Raw genomic sequence first — 21,725 nt, 5'->3', positions numbered from 1 at the left:
GATCGAGCCCCGCATCGGGCTCTCTGCTCACCAGGGAGCCTGCTTCCTCTTCTCTCTCTGCCTGCTTCTCTGTCTACTTGAGATCTCCGTCTGTCAAATAAATAAATAAAATCTTTTAAAAAAAAAGAAAGAAAGAAAGAAAGAAAGAAAGAAAGAAAGAAAGAAAGAAAAAACTGTACAGTTAAAAACATTCAGAAAAGAAAAAAATTGGGGATCAAAATTAAAACTGGAATAAGCTTCTCTGAACAAGTTGTCTCCCATGTAGAACCCAGAGTCTCCCTCCCCAAAACATAAGAGGTCATGCTCCTTTTTTTTCTTTAGCAACTTAAAAATTAATTTGTCTGGTAATTCACTAATCCATGTATTTCTTTCTTTCTTTCTTTCTTTATTATTTATGTTATATTGAAACTATGCATTCTATTCGCAAAACAACTCTCACCAAAACTTAGACCTTAGTTCTTGATTGAATTTTCAGTAAGTATGTGTTGACAGATATGAAAGATCAAACTAAAGTAATGAAGTTGGGAAATTTGGTCTTTGACCATTTGACAAATGAGTGATCTGATTTGTTATAACCATGTGTCAACTTCAGAGGAATGATTTATACATCTAAATAGACTCAACATGTTGCCTTTAGTTCATTCCTAAGAATTATTAAATTAGCTCACAACTTTTGGACAGGTGTTTCAAACCTTAGAGGCAAGCGACCTGGGCTGTGGAGCAGGTGGTGGCCAGAACAATGCAGATGTTTTCCGTTTGGCTGGACTCACCTTCCTCACCAATGCAAATGCAGATGACACCCAAGAAAATGGTAAAATGCTCAGCATTTTTTGTTTACTCTTCAAAGTGATTACTGAAATTTACATTGATCATTTTCCTCCTGGACATCGTTTATGTAATTCTCTTCCATAATATTCTCTATGAGGATCTTAGAGAGACATGACTACATAACTTCCCAGTACAAAATGTTTTACTGACCATTAAGATAAAGTACAGTTTCCAGTGTAGTCCTCAGAGTCTTCCATGATCTTCTCCCCGGCTCTCTCCAACTATCTTTCATCTTGATCTACCCTACCTTGCATTTAAGCTTTCCAGAACCAAGTATGGTGGTACTATGCTTGGTGGCCTTTTGGGTGGCACTATACTATTGTACACCTTTAGGCCTTTCCCCATCAGGAAATAGGGATTTCCTATTGGGGAAATCCTTCCTGATGGGGAAAGGCCTAAAGGTGTACAATAGTATAGTGCCACTCACTTAATTATATATATCCTTAATTATATATATATATACATACACACACACACACACACACACACACCACCACCATATATATATATATACACACATACACACACACATATATATATATATTTTATATATAAGGAAATATAATTTCCCTTATATTGGTCTGAAGAAGCTGGTGAAAGAATCACCTCCTCTTATCAGGCCTCTTCCCCATGCAGAACTGATCATTCCCTCCTCCTTTCACAGGGCGAATACTGTAGGGACCAGCTCTGTTTATAAGCAACACAGCAGCAGTGCGTAATGCATCACGGCACATTCTTGCGTGCAGTTATGTATCTTGTCTCAGCCACTGCACTCTGAGCCCTTTAAGGACAAGGACTGCATCTTAATCATGGTCTTTCTGTGGCTTTAGAGTTGTTCATAATTATATTTGACCTATTATCCATAATATTATAGCACAAAGAACAAATAATAAAAATAGCGTACCCAACAAAAACTTTGCTTACTTTAAATGCTTGGATATTTCCCTGTAATCAGTGGATCAAAAACATTGCAGGATTTTAAAACCAAACTCAAATCAAACAAGTCAAACTCTATAGATGACCCTTGATTGTGAACTCCTCCAAGACAAAACAATTCATATTAAGATGTGTGCCTGGTGAAAACAGGCTCTCAGGATTTGTTGAATAAAATGAATGACCTGTGAATGTTTTACGTACTTGAATAACTCCATGGAATTTTCTTGAGATTTTATCTCCTTTTTTTCCCTTTTTTGTTTTGTTTTTGTTTTTTTTAACAGATAAGCCTTGTGAAGAAATTGTCAGGCCAAAACGAATGCTGCAAAAGAAAATAGAAGAGGAAGGTACTCTAAAATTTCATGTGATTGTGAAAAGGTTATGACCCTATTATTCAAAAGCTAGAGAGAACTAATTATTATGTAATTTTCCTTAATTCAAATAGAATAGATGAAAATAAAGTTATGTACAGATGTCTAGCTTACCTCTTCAGAAAGAGTAATCCAAATAAATCTAATACTTCGTTTGCTATAATTTCAATCTGAAGAAAATAAGTATTATTTCTGTTTCTAAAATCTAAAAGATTAACTTTTATTTGTTACAAACATTTCCTTTCTACAGACTTCATTCGTCAACTAGAATTATATTCTTCCCTTTTATTCTGACAAAATCCATGATTCGATTAACTTTGGAATGTACCTGGAAACCTATTTCTTCTATTCTAGATTTAACAGCGAGTAGTATTTTGGATTATTCTTTGGGAAATCAGTCTAATAGAAATTATTTGTAAACAATTATTTAAATAGAAATATGATCATTAGCAATGTTAAAATAGGAAGAACGTTGAACTGGAAGTCAGTCACCTGAGTTCAATTAATAATCATGCTTCAAGTAATAATAATTCCTTCCCCCATTCATATGTGAGTTATTTTAATTTTAACCTTTGTTCTAAGTTCTAATGATATGAAAAGGAAGACACTGAGTAATTTGAGCACTTCTCATAACGATGATGCCACTAGTGATGGTCTACAAATCACATCACATAAGAAAAAATTTTAAAAATAGGATCTGTAACTTCAAGAAGGAAACACTTGTATAGCGCTGATAGCTGTCTTCAAATATTTGAAGGCTTCTCAGTTAACTTATTTTGCTCAAAGTGTACTGAACCCAAGGTGCCCGTTTCAACAGTTGTATTTAGCGTAGTCTCAAGAAGCTAACGATTTAGTGTGAATGAGAATGATCTACCTGCTGGGGCCACATTCTCCCCATTCCTAGAGCAGCCAGCCCAGAGCAGCTGGTCATTCACCTAGCCATGGCTCTTGTGGGGCAGGGGGTCGTGTGGCAGTAGAACCAAGTACCTCTCGAGGTCCCTCCTGAGCCAGAGGTGTTATGACTCCATGCATAATCAGGGACACTTGCATCATTACCATTGCAGCTGCTAAATACAAACATACCATATTGAAGAAATGTTGCTATGACGGAGCCCGTTTTAACTATGATGAGACCTGTGAGCAGCGCGCTGCCCGGATTAAGATAGGCCCCAAATGCATCAAGATTTTCAAGGAATGTTGTATCATCGCCAGTCAGATCCGTGACAAAGAGTCTCACAAACACCTCCAGTTGGGAAGACTGCGTAAGTTTGACATTTTTTTAATCAGAATTCAGCCCCAGTTGGAGCATCTTGTGTAATTCTGTGCTGATAAAAAAGGGCAGTTTTCAATGCTTTATTTACAGTGGAAATTAGAAAGGATGACTTGTAAATGTCCATCAGAAGGAAATTAGTTATTGTTTTTGGCTGTCGAAAGAGGTACATATAGTATAGAGCAGAGCTCACAAACCCATAGTCAAGAGCCAAGATGAGTTTAAACCCAGCTCATTCTATAAACTTGAATGATTATATATCCTCTCTGAGCCTCAATCTCCTCATTTTTCAAGAAAGAAACTTGAGCTATACGATCTCCAGTATGCCTTTGAGTTCTAAATTCGATGTTTCTGTGATATTACAACCAATAAAAATTTTGTTTATGCCTATACTGGTCAAATACAACCAAAGATTTCTAAACCTAGCACAAAGTTAAGTGTACATATATAGAAGATGAAATCTTTTTCTGTTTCAACTATAAAATACGTTTTCAGAATTTATAGACCTCTCACTAATAGGTTTTCAGAACTTTTAGGACTTCCATTCATTAATGTATAGTCAAAACAAAATGAACAAAAGCAGACTGACAGCTCCTGTTTCAGAATCTGATTGTCTCTCTTAACAGCATGTCTTAAATATCATCCATCCACGTGGACATATTTCTGTAAACATAAATTTTTATGGCCATCTGTCAAAACTGTGTTATTAGATATATTTAGGTTGTTTTCAGCTTTTTGCTTATTACAAGGAGCACTTTCACAAGCATTCTAGTACATAGGATGTACTAGAATGTTACTAAGAATGTTTTCCTTGTTTTATTTTTCATCTGGTTTGCTTCCACTGCACAGAACCAAGTCTCTGCTACTCCCTCCCACCTCTGGTACTCTGCTCTGCCCCTTGTTCTAGACGATTTGACCTCCCAAAACTCCCACAGGTGTTGCAACTCTGCAAGGGTCTGCATGAGTTTCTCTCCCTGCTCTGCAGCCTGCAAACTGCCTCCAGACAGTAAACCTGGACTATTCTAGGGTTCACCTAGCCTGTCTCCATTCTCTCAGGAATCATAGCCCTGGGCCACTTATGCTGTAATGTCTGAAAACTATTTTGTTTGTTCGTTTGTTTGCTTTTAGTGTGTATGTGTGTTTTAAGGCAGAAGAGTAACTCCTATAAGTGCATCTTGGACAGAAGCAGAAATTCTGTCTATTTTTATTAAGGGAAATATAAATAAATTTCCCTCAGGTAAACCTCCCTTATTTTATAATATAAATACAATTATTGTAATCATAAAAATGCAAATAACTTTATGGATTGATCAGTGTCTTTTATAATCTCAGGAACACTAAGCATTTAGCAATTTAAGAAACAAATCATTAAAGATATTTTTATGCTTTATTTGTTTCGTCAGTACCAAGGTCTTTAAAGTTCTATTTTGAAATCACTAAACAAAATATTTCATTGACCTTTCAGAAACTACTCAAGTTATAGATTAATGTTCATGCTTTAAAATTTGGCCCTAAGAAAATTCATGTTGTTTTTTCTATAATCATACATACTTTTCCCTCCCAGATATAAAGACCCTGTTACCAGTAACCAAGCCAGAAATAAGGAGCTATTTTCCAGAAAGCTGGTTATGGGAAGTTCATCAAGTCTCCAAAAGGTATTATACTTCAACATTCCTCTGAAAAATGTGGGAAAATACAAATGTTATGACCAAAAATCTGGAAGCTACCTATTTCCCAATATTTAAGAGTTAAGATGCTATTACCATTTGGTCAAATTTTGTTTTATTTGCTTCACTTTTTTTTTTCTCTTTTAAATGTGTGCTTGCTCTAGTGACTAGCTCCAGCGCAAGATTAATGAACTCTTGGTGAGGAAGGGTGCTATTCCATTTAATTTCTTTCTACTTCAGTAAGCCTTTACTGAGAACAATATACGTATACTGATCAAATATAGTAAGCAGCCATTTTCATCTTGAAATACCTATACTATAAAATAAATATTGATTAATAAGAAGAAAGTTTCTTTTCCTGTTATTCAACACATTTTTATAGAATGCCTACTCTGTCCCAGGCACTGAAAACAGTGCTGAACAGTGCTGAGTCCCTGAGCATCACCCTTCCCTGGGGACTCAAAACATTGATTTCCAGGTGCAGCATAAGCCCCGAGGCCGGGCATCGGTCTTCAAATGGGTCTCCTCATCTCTACCCTTGTCCCCTCTAGTCCTTCCTCCACAGTGTTATCCATTTCAACTGGCATTGTCTCTTGGCTAGAACTTCCTCTGGTAAGCCTTCCCACCACTCTCCCAACCCTGCCAGTGACTGGATTAATTACCCCTCCCAATTAACCTTGTTGCGTGTAACATATGGTATTATAATGGCCTATTTACCTGCTTATCTTCCATATTAAAATGATACTTCCAGGATGAAGACTAAATTCAGATAACTTTTATATTCAGGACCTGGCATAATGTCCAGCTTGTAGAGGCACTCAAATAAATGTGTTGAATCAATGCACACTGCCTCTGAACTTTTTAAATGCTTCATTGGTACAATTATTACAGTGAATTGCAATTTATTTACTTAACTGCTTCTTCTACTAGACTATAAACTACTTGAGAACAGCACTTTATCTTGTAAGTGCTGTATACTCAGTGTTCGTGCTATGCCTGACACAAACTTGGCTGACAATAGCAGTTTGTTGAATGAAATAAATAAATAGATTAGCTTAATCTTAATCAGAAATTTTTAGTTACATTGATTTTGTTAGGAGCAATGTTAAGATGCATGACTTTGCTTCCCTATTTCAGAACATACCATACAATAAATTTTTTTTTTATGTTTTGAATTTGTGGTGTTTCAAAGGTATCTTTCTGAATTTGAATTCTCATCATAAAGTGAAATATTTAAGAACATTCAACACATAAGAGAGTTGATGAGTATATTTTTCTTGCTTGATTTTTCCTTAATACCTGGTATATTTTTGTTTTGTTGTGCTTTTTTTCTTTCTTCTAAAGTAGCGTGAAGCAAAAATTCTATTAGTGAATGCTGGTAAATTGGGCTAATCTCTATATTTGAATATTAACATTTTAACTTTCAGAAGCCAACTACAATTGGTGCTACCTGATTCTCTAACTACCTGGGAAATTCAAGGTGTTGGCATTTCAGATAGTGGTAAGAAAGCGTAAGTTATATACTCATTTAAGGAGTGATTTGATTAGCAAAATGTAGTTGGTTTTTTTGTTGTTGTTATCATCTATATAGTTCACCCAGGACTTAAGTGGTGTCATTTGTTAAATATCCTTTTTAATGTATTACAAAAAGACTTGGATATGCACATATTTTTGACCATATTAATTTGTTCTCCTGTTCTTCTGTTAGCCATCATTTTTTAATGCTGATGTCAAGTCCCCATTTTCCTTTATTTTTCTCCGTGACTGGGAGTTTGAATAGAGTTAGAAGCAAATGTATGACTTCTCTCCTGGGCGAATGCCCTTTGTGGCAATTCAGTACAGATACTTTATTAATAACATTGGGGTTGGTTTTGTTTGTTTTTTTACTTAAATTCTTTGTTCCCACAAGCAAAATTTTATACCCATTAAATACAGTCAATAATGAGTATCTACAAAGAAATTTGGTACTTAAGGTAATAAACATTCTCATTCCTTAGGTAGAATTAAATCTTTGTTAGACAAATGAAGCTTTCTATTAATACCAATAATTACTGAAATAGAGATCAATGAGTAGAAAATTCAAGGACATGACAGTGCAGAGAAGAACATGATATAATATTCCTTCTTCCTTGAAGCAAAGCAAATCTGAGATATAGTAGTACTAATAAGGCATTGTAGAATTCCCTAATATGCCTCCATTTTGCTTTCACTTTGGACTGAAGGTATATGTGTTGCTGATACTCTCAAGGCACAGGTGTTCAAAGACGTCTTCCTGGAAATGAATATACCATATTCTGTTGTACGAGGGGAGCAGATCCAATTGAAAGGAACTGTTTACAACTATAGAATGTTTGATATACGGGTAAGTAGGTATTTATTATATTTCGAATAAATGGGACAAAAAGAAGAATTCTCTGATTTTATAAGAATTCTATTAATGGAATTATCACATACACAAAAAACAAAAATTTTACTCAATGAAGGGATAAAGAAAGGAGGAAGACTTAAGACAAATTTTCTTATAACTCCAATTTAAAGAAGAATACAAGGGCCACGGGGTGGCTCAGTCAGTTAAGCATCAAAATTCTAACCATGGATGGACAACTTGTCTTCTTTTTGTCAGCACACAGCTAAAGGGAATTATACAATAGGGTGACTGATTTCCCTTGAAAATAATAGTCACAAAACTTTATATGGGAGCTCATTGTAGTCTGAAAATCTAACTATATTTTTTAAAAAGCTCTAATTTCATTCTTAGAGATGAGTATTTTAGTGGTTTCCAAAAGTTTTGCTTACATACTCTCTAAATATTGGGGGGCGAACTATGTACCCCATTGACACATTTTTAATTAGGATCTAAAGTTTTTCACCATAAAATGTTAATATTTAGATATTAACATTTCTCAATGAAATGGTTATAACAAACTTTAAATGTATACAGCAAAATCTAAATACCATAACATTCTATTTAAAAATACCCAAATAAACTGTTATTAACAACAGATTAGATATCAATTCTTTTTCTCTGTGAACACATATTCCCATTTCACTCTCCTAATGTTATGTATTTTATGCTTGAATATTTTCTATTGATCACCCTCATAATTCGATGCAACAAAAATATGTAGATATGTTGAAATTGAAATGGTTTTGAATTCTTTTTTTTATTTAATTTTTTAAATTTATTTATTTGACAGACAGAGATCACAAGTAGGCAGAGAGGCAGGCAGAGAGAGAGAGGGGGTGAAGCAGGCTTCCAGGCGAGCAGAGAGCCTGATGTGGGGCTCAATCCCAGGACCCTGAGATCATGACCTGAGCCGAAGGCAGAGGCTTTAACCCACTGAGCCACCCAGGCGCCCCTGTTTTTGAATTCTATAAGACTCTTAAGTGTCTAGTAATTGCTTGTAGATTAGTTAAAATTATGAAAGGATTTTGATACATGTTGTCCTCAAGTTATATATTAACGTAAGGGAAACCGACAATGCTGAATCTTTCACATCTCTTTGTCCTTTTGCTTTATTCATTAGATCAGTGGCCAGCTATTGGCCATGGGCCCAAACTGACTTGCTGCCTCTTATGGCCTTTAATCTAAGAATGGTTTTTACATTTTTTTTAAGGATTGAAAGAAAGAAGAAATTTTCATGGCACATGAAAATTATATGAAATTCTAATTTCAGTGTCCATAAATAAAGTGTGCTGCCACACTTATCTGTATAGGTATCATCCATGGCAAAGTTGAGTAGTTGTGACACAGACCACTAATGTGGTGCTTTCATTGCCTTGTGCTACTGCTCAAGGCACTGCCAATTGCAAGGACACAATTGTAACTCAACAGGCTTTTAATGTCCATACGTCTCACTGCACTGCCATATTTTGTTTAATTTTTAAATTATCAATCATTTTATCATATCAAAGTAAGAAACAAGAACATCTGTGATATCTCAGGATTCATCCCTCTTAATCAGCTTTCCTCGAGTATAGGTCACATTTACCTATTTCTTTTTACCCAGTAATTTTGGTTTGGACCATGGACCTTATTAATGAAATGTTATAGTGACTCTGGAGTCGATCAAGTTCCTGTGGAGATCTTCTATGCTGCTTTGTATTTTTCAGCAGGCAGTTGTCTGAGTTCAAGCCCAAACCCTGAAATTTCAGTTCTGTTCTGTTAGCCTTGGTTTGGATGCGTGGAATCTGTGCTGGGTGTTGTTCAAGGGTTGGCCAGATTTAAGTAAATTTTACATGCTGAACTTGGGATGCCTTCACTTTTCAGCCCTGGTGGCTGTTTCATCTTCTGTCCCCTGGTTCTTCAAGCCCATAGATGGCAGATTCTGCCAGGGCCTTAGGCACTCATCAAGGGACTACTGGGGCCTTCCCTCAGGTAAAAACTGTAATCAACAGGAATCTCACCCAGTATCATTCCTTCCTTCCAGCTGCTCCCTTCTCTTCCACTCTCTAGTACCTTTAGGTAGTGTGTGTGTGTGTGTGTGTGTGTGTGTGTGTGTGTGTATAGTCAAGAGCTTATAGTTGTGTTTGCAGAACGGTTGTCCAACAGGATCTACCTGGCCATCGCTGAAAACAGAACTGCTGCTGTAGGCTTATTTAATTGATATTCTATTTTTGAAAACTAAAGATATTCAGTTTTAAACATTCCTTTCTATTCCCAACTTATTAGGAATTTTTGTAATGAATTTATGTGGAATTCTGTCAAGCCACTCTTCTCCTGGGGGAATGAATCATTGGCCTTGGGCAACCCAGTAGGCTTGTTTAACTCCTGCCCCACCCACCTAGGTTGTTGTATTTCCCGAAAAGATAATTAAGATAAGATAATTAAGATAATTAAGATAAAAACACTTCGTTTTTGAAAAATTCTTCAAATTAGTCCTTGAATGTTGGCACTCTTTCTTGTTTACCTGCTTGATTTATTCTGTATCTTATGATTTTACGCTTTGGGATATAGTTCTTAATTCTGCCGGTACACTAAATTTGGGAGTGAAGATGAAAAATATTCAGTTTTAACCAAAAGTAGGGAGGTACTATTATTATTATCCCCATTACAAAGAGGAGAAAATGAGCAGTTAAAGAGGTCATGTGACCTGATATTATCATACAGTAAGAGGCAGAGCCGAGATTTGAACCGAGATCTTTCTGGAGCCAAAGTCTGGCTGTAAAATGGAGTACAAGTGGGGAATTAATAAGCGACAAGATTGGAAAAGTAAGATGGGGACATATTGGGCAGGGCCTTGAACACCAAGAGATGGAGTTCTCAGTCTTTCCTAAAATCATTGTTTGTTAAATACCAAAGGCTGAGCTAAAAGATACAAAGAGGAGTAAGACACATAAAGTGCCCAAGCCTGGGGTTCCCACCGCCTAAGGTACAAGCATGTAAAGAGACCATGTAACAAATGATATCATGACAACATGAACAAAGAACCTGAGCAACTTCACACCTGATTTAGAAGGTAATGATCCAAGGAAGGTCAGACGTTTCAGAGCCAGGGCTAAACTTGACAGACATCCCTTCACGGTGCTGAACTCTACAGCAGCTTGTGTGTGTTATGTCCAAAAATCTAACATGAGCTTCCTCCTCTGCCTTAGAATCTAAGGGATTATTTAACCCTGTAAAAATCTCGGACTGTTTTGTATCCAGACGAACGACGTCAGGGCACACTTTCCTCATCATAAAGTGTTTAAATATAATGGTTCACTGGTTATATTTCAGTTCTGTGTTAAAATGTCTGCAGTGGAGGAGATCTGTACATCAGGAAGCCCAGCTATCAACCACCAGGGCAGTAGTCCCTCCAGATGTGTGTCCCAGACAGTAGAAGCTTCCTCCAGTCATCCGGTGACCTTCACCGTGCTCCCTCTGGAAGTTGGCCTCCACAACATCAACTTTTCACTGGAGACTTCACTTGGAAAAGAAATCTTAGTAAAAACATTACGAGTGGTGGTAAGAAAAATATGCTTTTTTTCGATTCTTTTTAAAAACACTTTTTTCCTGGGTGGAAGGGATTAACAGTATACTTATCGTGGTGAGCACTGAGAAGTGTATGGAATTGTTGAATCACTATTGTACACCTGACTGTGTATCGATTATAATAGAATTAAATTTTTAAAAAAGAAAGGAAAAGAATGATAACAAACACTATTTTCAGTCTGGAAAAAAAGTTGTCAGCAGCCTATCATTAAGGGGATCAGAAAAAGAACACAGAAAAACAATATAAATATGAATGTAACAGAATGCTAACATTTGGGGGAAACAAAGTAGAGGTTATCTCAGGTTTTTGGTATGATTCTTATAACTTTTCTTTCAGCCTGACATTATGTTTCAAAAATTTAAATAAAACAATGGTACTTCGTGATTGTAGAACATATGGAATAATGAAAAGCCACAGGGAAGAAAATTAAAATCACTGATAACTCCCACACCCAAAGACATGCAACTTTGACAATTTGATATATAGCCTTCCAAGGTTTTCCCCCAACACATTCAAAAGGCGTGTCTTGAAATCTATGTGCCAGACATTATGCCAGGTACTGGAGATCCAGCAATAGATAAGACACAGCCCATGCATTTATAGTTTAGAATTTATAGTCTAAAAAACGTTTCATTTACAAATAAGTAAAGAGACTAAAAAAGGAAGAAAATTATCATTTATTAAGTACTATTTACCCACACAGTCTATTGAGTGTTTTCGTGTTATCCTAGTAAGATTAAGGTTCTTGCCAAGAGTCACATGACTAGTTAATGACAGAACTGGGTCTTCTTAGGTCTTCATTCTCTGACTTATGTTTTTAGCCACGCAATCACTTCAGTAGACATATACTGACTTATTTTGTGCAAGGCATGTCCTATGTATCCTTGCATGCTAGTTCCATGCTCAGACCAAGGAGACAGGCTGCCTGGGTTTGAATCCTGGCTCCACCACTTGCTAGCAGTGTGACATTGGATAAGTTTCTTGATTTCTCTGTGTGCCATTTTCTTCATCTACCAAATGGGAGTAATAATAGTTTCTACTTCATGAAGTATTTTTTTTAGGTTAAACAAGATAATACATACAAAGCATTTAGGTCAATTTCCTGGCTTATGATAACTTCTATTTAAGTATTTGGTCTGGTTATTATGCAAGTAGCCAGAAAATCTTATTCTTGCATTTATGAATATAAATATTTAAACATATTTTTGCCTTTAAATTTTTTTTCAATTGGAAAGTGTCCAAGTTGATCCAAGAATTCAGGTCATATGAATTTAATTTTATTTTTTCATCATTGAAGGGGGCAGCTGAAATTCAGGGAACAAATTAAGGCTTCATTGAGGGAATTAAATTTAATGATATTCTTTACTGAGTGTTTTCTGCCTTTTTAGCCAGAAGGTATCAAAAAGGAAAGTTATGCTGGTGTTACTCTGGACCCAAGGGGTATTTATGGTAGGTATTTTATATGTTGTCTTTTGCTCTAGAAATTAAAGTGTCTAGGTAACCTGAAATGTTGTTTTTCAAAATGTTAGTTGTCTGAAATAAGAAATATTCATTTCTTAGTTCATTGACATTCTTGATAGCACGTGTTGTATTATAATCTGGATGGGTTTAGAACAAAGAAAAAGAATTCCATTAATTTTAAGTGCAAAGCATTGAAATAGTGATAATTGCATGACTTCTCTTTGATATTAGTCATTTTGTATCCATCACAATGATAATCTATAGTATTTTCTTACAGAATCATCAATCCCAAGAAATACCTAAGAAAAAGTCATTCCATACTTCTTTAACACACAGTATTTGAAAACACAATAATGCTGATTAATCACTTAACTAACTCATTCCTTGTTGTCCCTACTATCCTACTTTTACCCTTTAATAAAGATATTCTGAACCTTCTCGCGGTTAGAATTTTGCAAATATCCAAGCACTTAATCAAGGCTCATACACTTATATATACACGAAATTTAGAATGGGTTCAGTTAACAATTCTGTTCAACAAAAAAAGATAGCCTGTCATAGTTCTTATTAAATGGATTAAATTTACCATATTATTGCCTTGAATCATGTTTCTTTGCTTTCAATGATATAGCAATGAGGGAAAAAGCTTACCTATAAATCAAGACCCTTATACCCAGAGAGCCATTTCTGAGAATTGCAAAGCAAAGCAAAGAATTCAGACCTTTACCTTTAAATCAGCTGAGTATCATAAGCTAAGGATGACTTCAACAGAGTAAGAGGAAGAAAAATCCGTCTTAGATGCATATATCCAGATGCTCTCTTTTTTACTTAATTTTATCTTCACGTAGACCTTTTACTTAATTTTATCTTCACACAGACCTTCTTCCAGCCTGTCCATTGTGAAGGATCTGTGGGTAGAGATATTACAAATATTACAGATATTACAAATATTACAAATATTACAAATTCTGAGATTTGGAGCCTCATGAAGTTACTTATATCAAGCCTCAGAGCCAGTGTGTCTTTATTTTCTTCCTGTTTACCTTGTGCCTTCCATACTGACATTACTGCAAACAGATTTGCAAAATGGCCCTGTCTTGTACATCCCAGGTGTGGACATCAGGGCCACACAATGGGAATGATCTTTTATCTGGGAATAAATCTCTCAGTCAAAAATCTTGGTAAATTAGTTATAATATAATTAATTATATAATTAATATATATAATATATAATTAATATATATTAATATAATTAATATAAATTAGTTATAATAAAACCTATGCCTCTTTCCAATCTTGCCATATAACCGTTTCCCTTATTGTTTTAGACAACTTAGATTTAGGCAGCTTTGTTACTTTCTAGAGAGCAAAATAGGGTAAAGATGGCAATTAATTTTGTCCTTTATAGAATTCCTCTTTTTTTTTTTAAAGGCTAACATGTATTTGGAAAAGTAGATGGACAATAACATCATTGGAAATTCAGGAAAAAAAATCAGTGAGGGAGAAGAAGGTATCAGAACAAATTATAAAGTAATAGGAATGAAAATAGTGTGGCATCAGCTTAAAATGAGGACTAAATGTAGAAACTCAATCCAAGGAGCCCGCATCTTTGGTTCTTGCTTTCTCTCCCCCACAACCCTTTGCCTCCAAATCTTCTTTGGGTTGCAGGGAGTTCAGCTCCTCACCACCCCCCACTTCTTGGCACACCACATCACTGGTCTGGGCAGGCCCCTCATGTTTTCTTTCCTCTCTTCATTCCTTTCTTTCTTTTTTTTTTTTTTTTGAATGTTATGTTAGTCACCATACAGTACGTCATTAGTTTTTGATATGTTCCATGATTCATTGTTTGCCTAAAGCACCCAGTGTTCCATGTAAAACGTGCCCCGTTTAATACCCATCACAGGGCTCACCCATCCCTTCACCCTCTCCCCTCTAAAACCTTCAGTTTGAGTCCCAGAGTCCATAGTCTCTCATGGTTTGTCTTCCCTCTCTAATTTCCACTCCCCTTCATTTTTCCCTTCCTTCTCCTAATGTCCTCCGTGCTATTCCTTATGTTCCACAAATAAGTGAAACCTTACGATAATTGTCTTTCTCTGTTTGACTTATTTCACTTAGCATAATCTCCAGTCCCAGCCATGTTGATGCAAAAGTTGGGTATTCATCCTTTCTGATGGTTGAGTAATATTCCATTGTATATATGAACCACATCTTCTTTATCCATTCGTCTGTTGAAGGACATCTCGACTCCTTCCACTGTTTGGCTATCGTGGACATTGCTGCTATGAACACTGGGTGCATATGGCCCTTTTTTCACTACATCTGTATCTTTGGAGTAAATACTCAGTAGTGTAATTGCTGGGTCATAGGGTAGCTCTATTTTTAATTTTTCGATGAACTTCCACACTGTTTTCCAAAGTGGCTGTACCAACTTGCATTCCCACGAAAAGTGTAAGAGGGTTCCCCTTTCTCACAACCCCTCCAATATTTGTTGTTTCTTGTCTTGTCAATTTTTGCCATTCTAACTGGTGTGAGGTGGTATCTCAATGTGGTTTTGATTTGAATTTCCCTGATGGCTAATGATGTTGAACATTTTTTCATGTGGCTACTTGAATAGACCAATAACCAGTAATGAGATTGAAGCAGTGATCAACAACCCCCCCCCCCAAAAAACAAGAGTCCAGGGCCTGATGAATTCCCTGGGGAATTCTACCAAACATTCAAAGAAGAAATAATACCTATTCTTCTGAAGCTGCTTCAAAAAATAGAAAAAAGTAAAACTTTCAAACTCATTCTGTGAGGCCAGCATTAACTTGATCCCAAAACAGGCAAAGACCTCATCAAAAAGGAAAATTGCAGATCAATATCGCTGATGAATATGGCTGCCAAAATTCTCAACAAGATTCTCCCTACTAGGATCCAATAGTACATTAAAAAGATTATCTGTCATGACTGGGTGGGATTATCCCTGGGATGCAAGTGTGGTTCAATATTTGCAAATCCATCAATGTGATAGAACATGCTAATAAGGGGGGAGAGAAGAACCATATGGTCCTCTCAATTGATGCAGAAAAAGCTTTTGACAAAATACAGCATCTTTTTCTGATTAAAACTCTTCAGAGTGTAGGGATAGAGGGAACATTCCTCAATTTCATAAAAACCATCTATGAAAAGCCCATTCTCAAATTCAAAAAGCGAGTTCAAAAAGCAAATATCATTCTCAATGGGGAAAACCTGAGAGCATTTTCCTTAAGATCAGAAACACAATAAGGATGCCCACTCTCACTGCTGTTGTTCAACATAGTACTGGAAATCCTAGCAACAGCAATCAGACAACAAAAAGAAATAAAATGTATTCAAACTGGCAAAGAAGAAGTCAAACTCTCTCTCTTCCCAGATGACATGATACTTTATGTGGAAAACCCAGAAGACTCCATCTCCAAATTACTAGAAACCATACAGCAATTCAGTAATGTGACAAGATACAAAATCAATCCATAGAAATCAGTTGCTTTCTTATACACTAACCATGTAACTGTAGAAAGAGAAATTAAAGAATCTATTCCATTTACAATAGCACCAAAAACCTTACCCTGTAATAACCTAAAGAGGTAAAGGATCTATACTCTAGAAACTACAGAACACTTGTGAAGGAAATTGAAGACATGAGAAGATGGAAAAATATTCCATGCTCATGGATCAGAAGAATAAACATTGTTAGGATGTCTATGCTACCCAGAGCAATCTATACTTTCAACACCGTCCCGATCAAAATACCAATGGCATTTTTCAAAGTGCTGGAACAAACAATCCTAAAATTTGTATGGGACCAGAAAAGACCCCAAATCACCAAGGAAACATTGAAAAAGAAAAACAAAGCTGGGGGCATCATGTTGCCTGATTTCAAGATATATTACAAGGCGTGATCACCAAGACATCATGGTACTGGCACAAAAACAGACACATGGATCCATGGAACAGAATAGAGACCCCAGATATGGACCTTCAACTCTATGCTCAACTAATCTTTGACAAAGCAGGAAAAAATATCCGGTGGAAAAAAGACAGTCTCTTCAATAAATGGTGCTTAGAAACTTGGACAGCTATATACAGAAGAATGAAACTCGACCATTCTCTTACACCATACACAAGAATAAACTCTAAATGGATGAAAGACCTCAATGTGAGACAGGAATCCACCAAAATTCTAGAGGGGAACATATGTAGTAACCTTTTGGACATCCTCCCTTTATTCCTGACCCCTGCTCCCATTTCCCTTCCTTTAAATGCACCCACTCAGATCCTATTCTCTCTATTTCTTAAGTTTTTAAACTCAACATTCTGTTTTAAAGAAATTCTCACTGCTTCTTACAGTGTTTCAGAGTATATTCCATCACAATTTTACTCATCTGTCCTCTAGTGACAGATTCCTCACCATTGTGAGCAATACTGCAGTGAACATTATACATCTCCCTTTACAGATCTGTCAGCATTAATCCAGACTGTATATCCAGGAGTGTGACTGCTGGGTCAGAGGGCATACATATGTTGAATTTTATTTACTGCTGTCCTGTTGGTCTTCAGAATGGCTGTGCTATTTACACATCTGCCAGCACCGCATGAGCATTGTCATCTCTCTACATCCTCACCAGCACTTGTATTATTGCTGGGGTATTATTACTCTAAAATGTGCCATTTCTAAGAGGCATAGAATGCTGTCTCATTGTTTTAGTTTGGATCCTTCTGAGTACAAAACATTTCCCCATATGCTTATTGGCCATTTGGGCTTCCCATCTGTGAATTTCCTATTCTTACCTTTCGTACCTTGTTCTATTTTCCTTTTGGATTTTTTTTGGGGGGGGGTCTATTTCTAATTGATTTTTGTCTCTGGTGTACTTTTTTTTAAAAAAGATTTTTTATTTATTTGAGAGAGAGAGAGCAAGCATGTGTGTGAGCGAGAGGAAGAAGGGGCAGTGGGAGAGGGAGAGAGACTCTCCAGCAGACTCCCTGCTGAGCACAAAGCTGCATGTGGGGCTCTATCTCATGACCATGAGATTAGGACCTGAGCAGAAATCAAGAGTCAGACCCTTAACTGACTGAGCCACCCAGGCAGTCCTCTGGTGTACTTTTTTTTTTTTTTAAGATTTTATTTATTTATTTGACAAAGATCACAGATAGGCAGAGAGATAGACAGAGAGGAGGAAGCAGGCTCCCCGCCGAGCAGAGAGCCCGATGCAGGACCCTGGGATCATGACCTGAGCCGAAGGCAGAGGCTTTAACCCACTGAGCCACCCAGGCACCCCTCTGGTGTACTTTTTTGAGCAATAGTGAGCCCTAGTGGGTTTTGAATAGGAATCCTTTATTCTGATATAGCCAATTCATTATAATTTTACTTTACAGCTATTATATATTTTGGGGGTAATCTTTAAGAAGTCTTTCCCTGCTCTTAGTTCACAGAGATATTGTATATTTTACCCTAGTGGTTTTACAGATTTGACTTTTAAATGTTTTAATCTCTCTGGCATCTACCTTTATATGTGATGTCTTGGTGAGCCTTTTATTTTTATTTTTTTTAAGATTTTATTTATTTGTCATAGAGAGAGAGAAAACACAAGCAGGGGGAGTGGTAGGCAGCAGGAGAAGCAGGCTCCCCGCTCAGCAGGGAGCTCAATGCAGGTCTCCATCCCAGGACCCTGCGATCATGACCTGAGCGGAAGGCAGACAGATGCTTAACTGACTGAGCCACCCAGGTATCCCTTGATGAGTCTTTTATCATGATTCCTGACAAGGAGTAATATTGACTTCTGTTGGTTTTAGTTTTCTCTTCTGTACCTTTTCAATCTGGTAGCAGAATTGCTAATAAGAATTGAAATAGCCAAGGGCAGATATCAATAGAAAAACTAATGGAGCATCAAATTTAGATAATTTCAGACAACCGACTATCATTAAGTACAATGTATTGTTTGCCAGAATCTTTGTCTATATTTTTCTCACCCTTATTAAAATCCTTTGAGGGAAAGACTTATTACCTCTATGGAACTGATGAGCACATCAAGGCACAGAAAGGTAAAGTGTCTTGCCCAGTGTCACATATAGAGGACTCCTTCCGAGTTCCATGCTCTTTCAACCACACCGCAAACTTCTTAGGTGTCTTCACTGAGTTTTATTTTAATATTACATCCTCAGGGGCACCTGGGGGCCCTGGTTAAGCGTCTGCCTTCTTTTCCGGTTATGATCCTGTGGTCCTGGGATCAAGCCCCACTTCAGGCTCCCTGCCCAGCAGGAAGCCTGCTTCTCTCCCTCTCCCACTCTTTCTGTTTATATTCCCTCTCTTGCTGGCTCTCTCTCTGTCAAATAAATAGATAAAATCTTTTTTAAAAAATTACATCCTCAGCATTTATTAAAAGTTAATGAAGAAAGAAGTTACCTGAGGAACATTCCTGTCTCTTCCGCAAAGCCATGTACTTGCCCCATTAAATGGCAAAATGTCACCATTTTCTTTCAGCATCTGCCCGGTGCCAGGGACAGTGGTAAATGCTGGGACTACAGCTTTCAGTTAGAGACGGTTCCTGCCCTCAGAGCTTTCCTGGTAGGACAATGAGTGGTGGGGGTCTCTGTGATGACTGCTGTTGGTCCACAGTAAAACTTCTGAGATCAGATCCAAGCTTCATCTCTGCCCGCTCTGTGGCCTGGAGCAATTTGCTTTCTAAACCTCAGTTTTCTCATCTATAAAAAAAAAAACAATAACAATAGACCTAGTAAACAGGGTTGTCGTAAGATCCAGTATAACAATGCATTTAGAAGATAAGCAGAGTGCTTGGTGTTCTATCAGTAGAATGATAAATACCATTTTTATGAAATAAACCAATGATTAAAGTAGAAAAATGCTCAGATAACAAGTATGCTAAAACTCTGTTATTGCACATAGAGAAAAAGTATCTAAGTTAAATTGAGAGAAAGTGGAAAGAATTTCAGGGCGTGTGTCCCAATGGAGCTAATCTTCAAATATCCTTGACTGAGCAATTACATTAGTTATTTTTAACTTTCAGTTCCGAGAATAATTTTCTCTCTTTGGACAAAACGGCATGCTCCCTTTTTCTGGTGGAATAAATTTATATAACCTATGTATTTCCTATCTTGTAATGACCAGGAAGCTTACAGTTAAATTTAATGCTCAAAGGAGATTATATAAGCCTAGGGTTTGATAAAAATCCTTGATTATTTTTAACTTACCTCTAAAATTTTAGTATAGTTATTATAGGAAGGACTTTTATTATTTTTTTTAGATTTTATTTATTTATTTGATGGAGGCAAAACAAGAGAGGGAACACAAGCAGGGGGAGTGGGAGAGGGAGAAGCAGGCTTCCCACTGAGCAGGGAGCCTGACTTGGGGCTCTATTCCAGGACCCTGGGATCATGACCTGAGCCGAAGGCAGACGCTTAACGACTGAACCAGCCAGATGCCCCAAAGGGCCTTTTGTTTTAAGACAATTCTTTGGAAGCTAGTATATTATAAATAACCTGCAACTGGGGTTCCTTCAAGAATTCTGGGTAAACCTATGAGATTCTACCTCACACCAGTCAGAATGGCTAAAATTAACAAGACAGGAAATGACAGATTGTGGTGAGGATGCAGAGAAAGGGGAACCCTCCTACACTGTTGGTAGGAATGCAAGTTGGTGCAGCCACTCTGGAGAACAGTATGGAGATTCCTCAAGATGTTAAAACTAGAACTACCCTATCACCCAGCAATTGCAGTACTAGGGATTTACCCCAAAGATACAAATGTAGTGATCTGAAGGGGCACCTGCACCTTAATATTTATAGCGTCAATGTCCACAATAGCCAAACTATGGGAAGAGCCCAGATGTCCATCGACTAATGAATGGATAAAGAAGATGTGGAATTTATATGCAATGGAATATTGCTCAGCCATTAAAAAAAAATGAAATCTTGCCATTTGCAGCATGGATGGGACCAGAGGGTATTATGCTAAGCAAAATAAGTTAACCAAAGAAAGACAATTATCATGTGATCTCACTCATCTGTGGAATTTAAGGAACAAAACAGAGGAGCACAGGGGAAGGGAGGGAGAAATAAAACAAGACGAAATCAGAGAGGGAGAAAAACCATAAGAGACTCACTTTTTTTTCCCCATAAGAGACTCTTAATCATAGGAAACAAACTGAGTGTTTCTGGAGGGGAGGGAGATAGGGGAATGGGGTAACTGGGTGATGGATATTACGGAGGGCATGGGATGTAAGGAGCACTGGGTGTTATATAAGACTGATGGATCACTGATCTCTACCTCTGAAACTGATAATACAATATGTGTTAATTAATAGAATTTAAATTAAAAAAAGAATTCTATGTAAATCTAATATATATTTTTTTTAATTTCAGGTGTCATTAGTAGACGAAAGGAGTTCCCATACAGGGTACCATTAGATTTGGTCCCCAAAACAAAAGTCCAAAGGATTGTGAGTATAAAAGGTAAAGTGACAAATGCCATTTTTATTTTTCATTTCACTTTATGCTTCAAATAACAAATATCCTCATGACGATTCTATTTCTCCTCTTCTCTCTCTTCTCTACTCAGAAGCATGTACAAATCCACCTCTGGGGAAACCCTGCTCTTTCTACCACCTTCAAATCCCCAACCACTTTTCTGACTGTTTTCTCCCATTGGCCTGATTTAAATGGAGATTCACTCTCCCATGATGAAGGGTGGGTGTTACCACTGACCCAAAGACTTCTCTCAAACTTTCCATTTCCATTTCCAACCACTCTTGCTCCAGAGAAGGCTTTGTGACCTATAAATGGCACCACCAGAGTTGTGCTACTCTGCTGAAATATCAGTCCCAGAGTGGTTCTTTCCCCTTGGGTACATTTGCAGAAGTGGCCGCTTCAGTGAGTTTCCTCTGGTCTCCAACCTTTATAATTCAGTCATATGTCATCAAAACAATAGACTGTCCCAACTAACTTTATCTCAGATAAAGCCCTGGACTCACAGAATGTTAGTACTGTGAGAAACTTTTTTAATCATGTGCAATGCTAGTGTTGGTTATGTGAAAATTCGTTTGCCTAGTATCGCAAGGTGACTTTTGGACAGAGTCCCCACAGCACTCGCAGAACACTCACAGCCCAGGCGTTTTGCTTTGCTTTGTGGGAGCAATTGATTCATAGAGTTTACAATGTCTAAAGCTGTCAGGTTGGACGAGAA

General features: G+C 37.0%; 1 protein-coding gene across 1 annotated transcript in view; it reads left to right on the top strand.

Moving 5' to 3' along the window:
• C5 (complement C5) overlaps positions 1-21,725 on the top strand; it is an 84,781-nt gene that overhangs the window by 31,045 nt on the left and 32,011 nt on the right. The window contains exons 15-23 of the mRNA XM_080820137.1: positions 682-811; positions 2,046-2,108; positions 3,197-3,394; positions 4,967-5,057; positions 6,497-6,570; positions 7,292-7,431; positions 10,789-11,016; positions 12,433-12,493; positions 20,906-20,995. Coding sequence (XP_080676263.1) covers positions 682-811; positions 2,046-2,108; positions 3,197-3,394; positions 4,967-5,057; positions 6,497-6,570; positions 7,292-7,431; positions 10,789-11,016; positions 12,433-12,493; positions 20,906-20,995 — 1,075 coding nt within the window. The remainder of the gene's footprint in view (positions 1-681; positions 812-2,045; positions 2,109-3,196; positions 3,395-4,966; positions 5,058-6,496; positions 6,571-7,291; positions 7,432-10,788; positions 11,017-12,432; positions 12,494-20,905; positions 20,996-21,725) is intronic.

Source organism: Martes martes, assembly GCF_963455335.1.
Source record: "Martes martes genome assembly, chromosome: 12".
In the NCBI taxonomy this organism is placed as follows: Eukaryota; Metazoa; Chordata; class Mammalia; order Carnivora; family Mustelidae; genus Martes; species Martes martes.
This window is presented reverse-complemented; position numbering and strand designations above follow the sequence as displayed.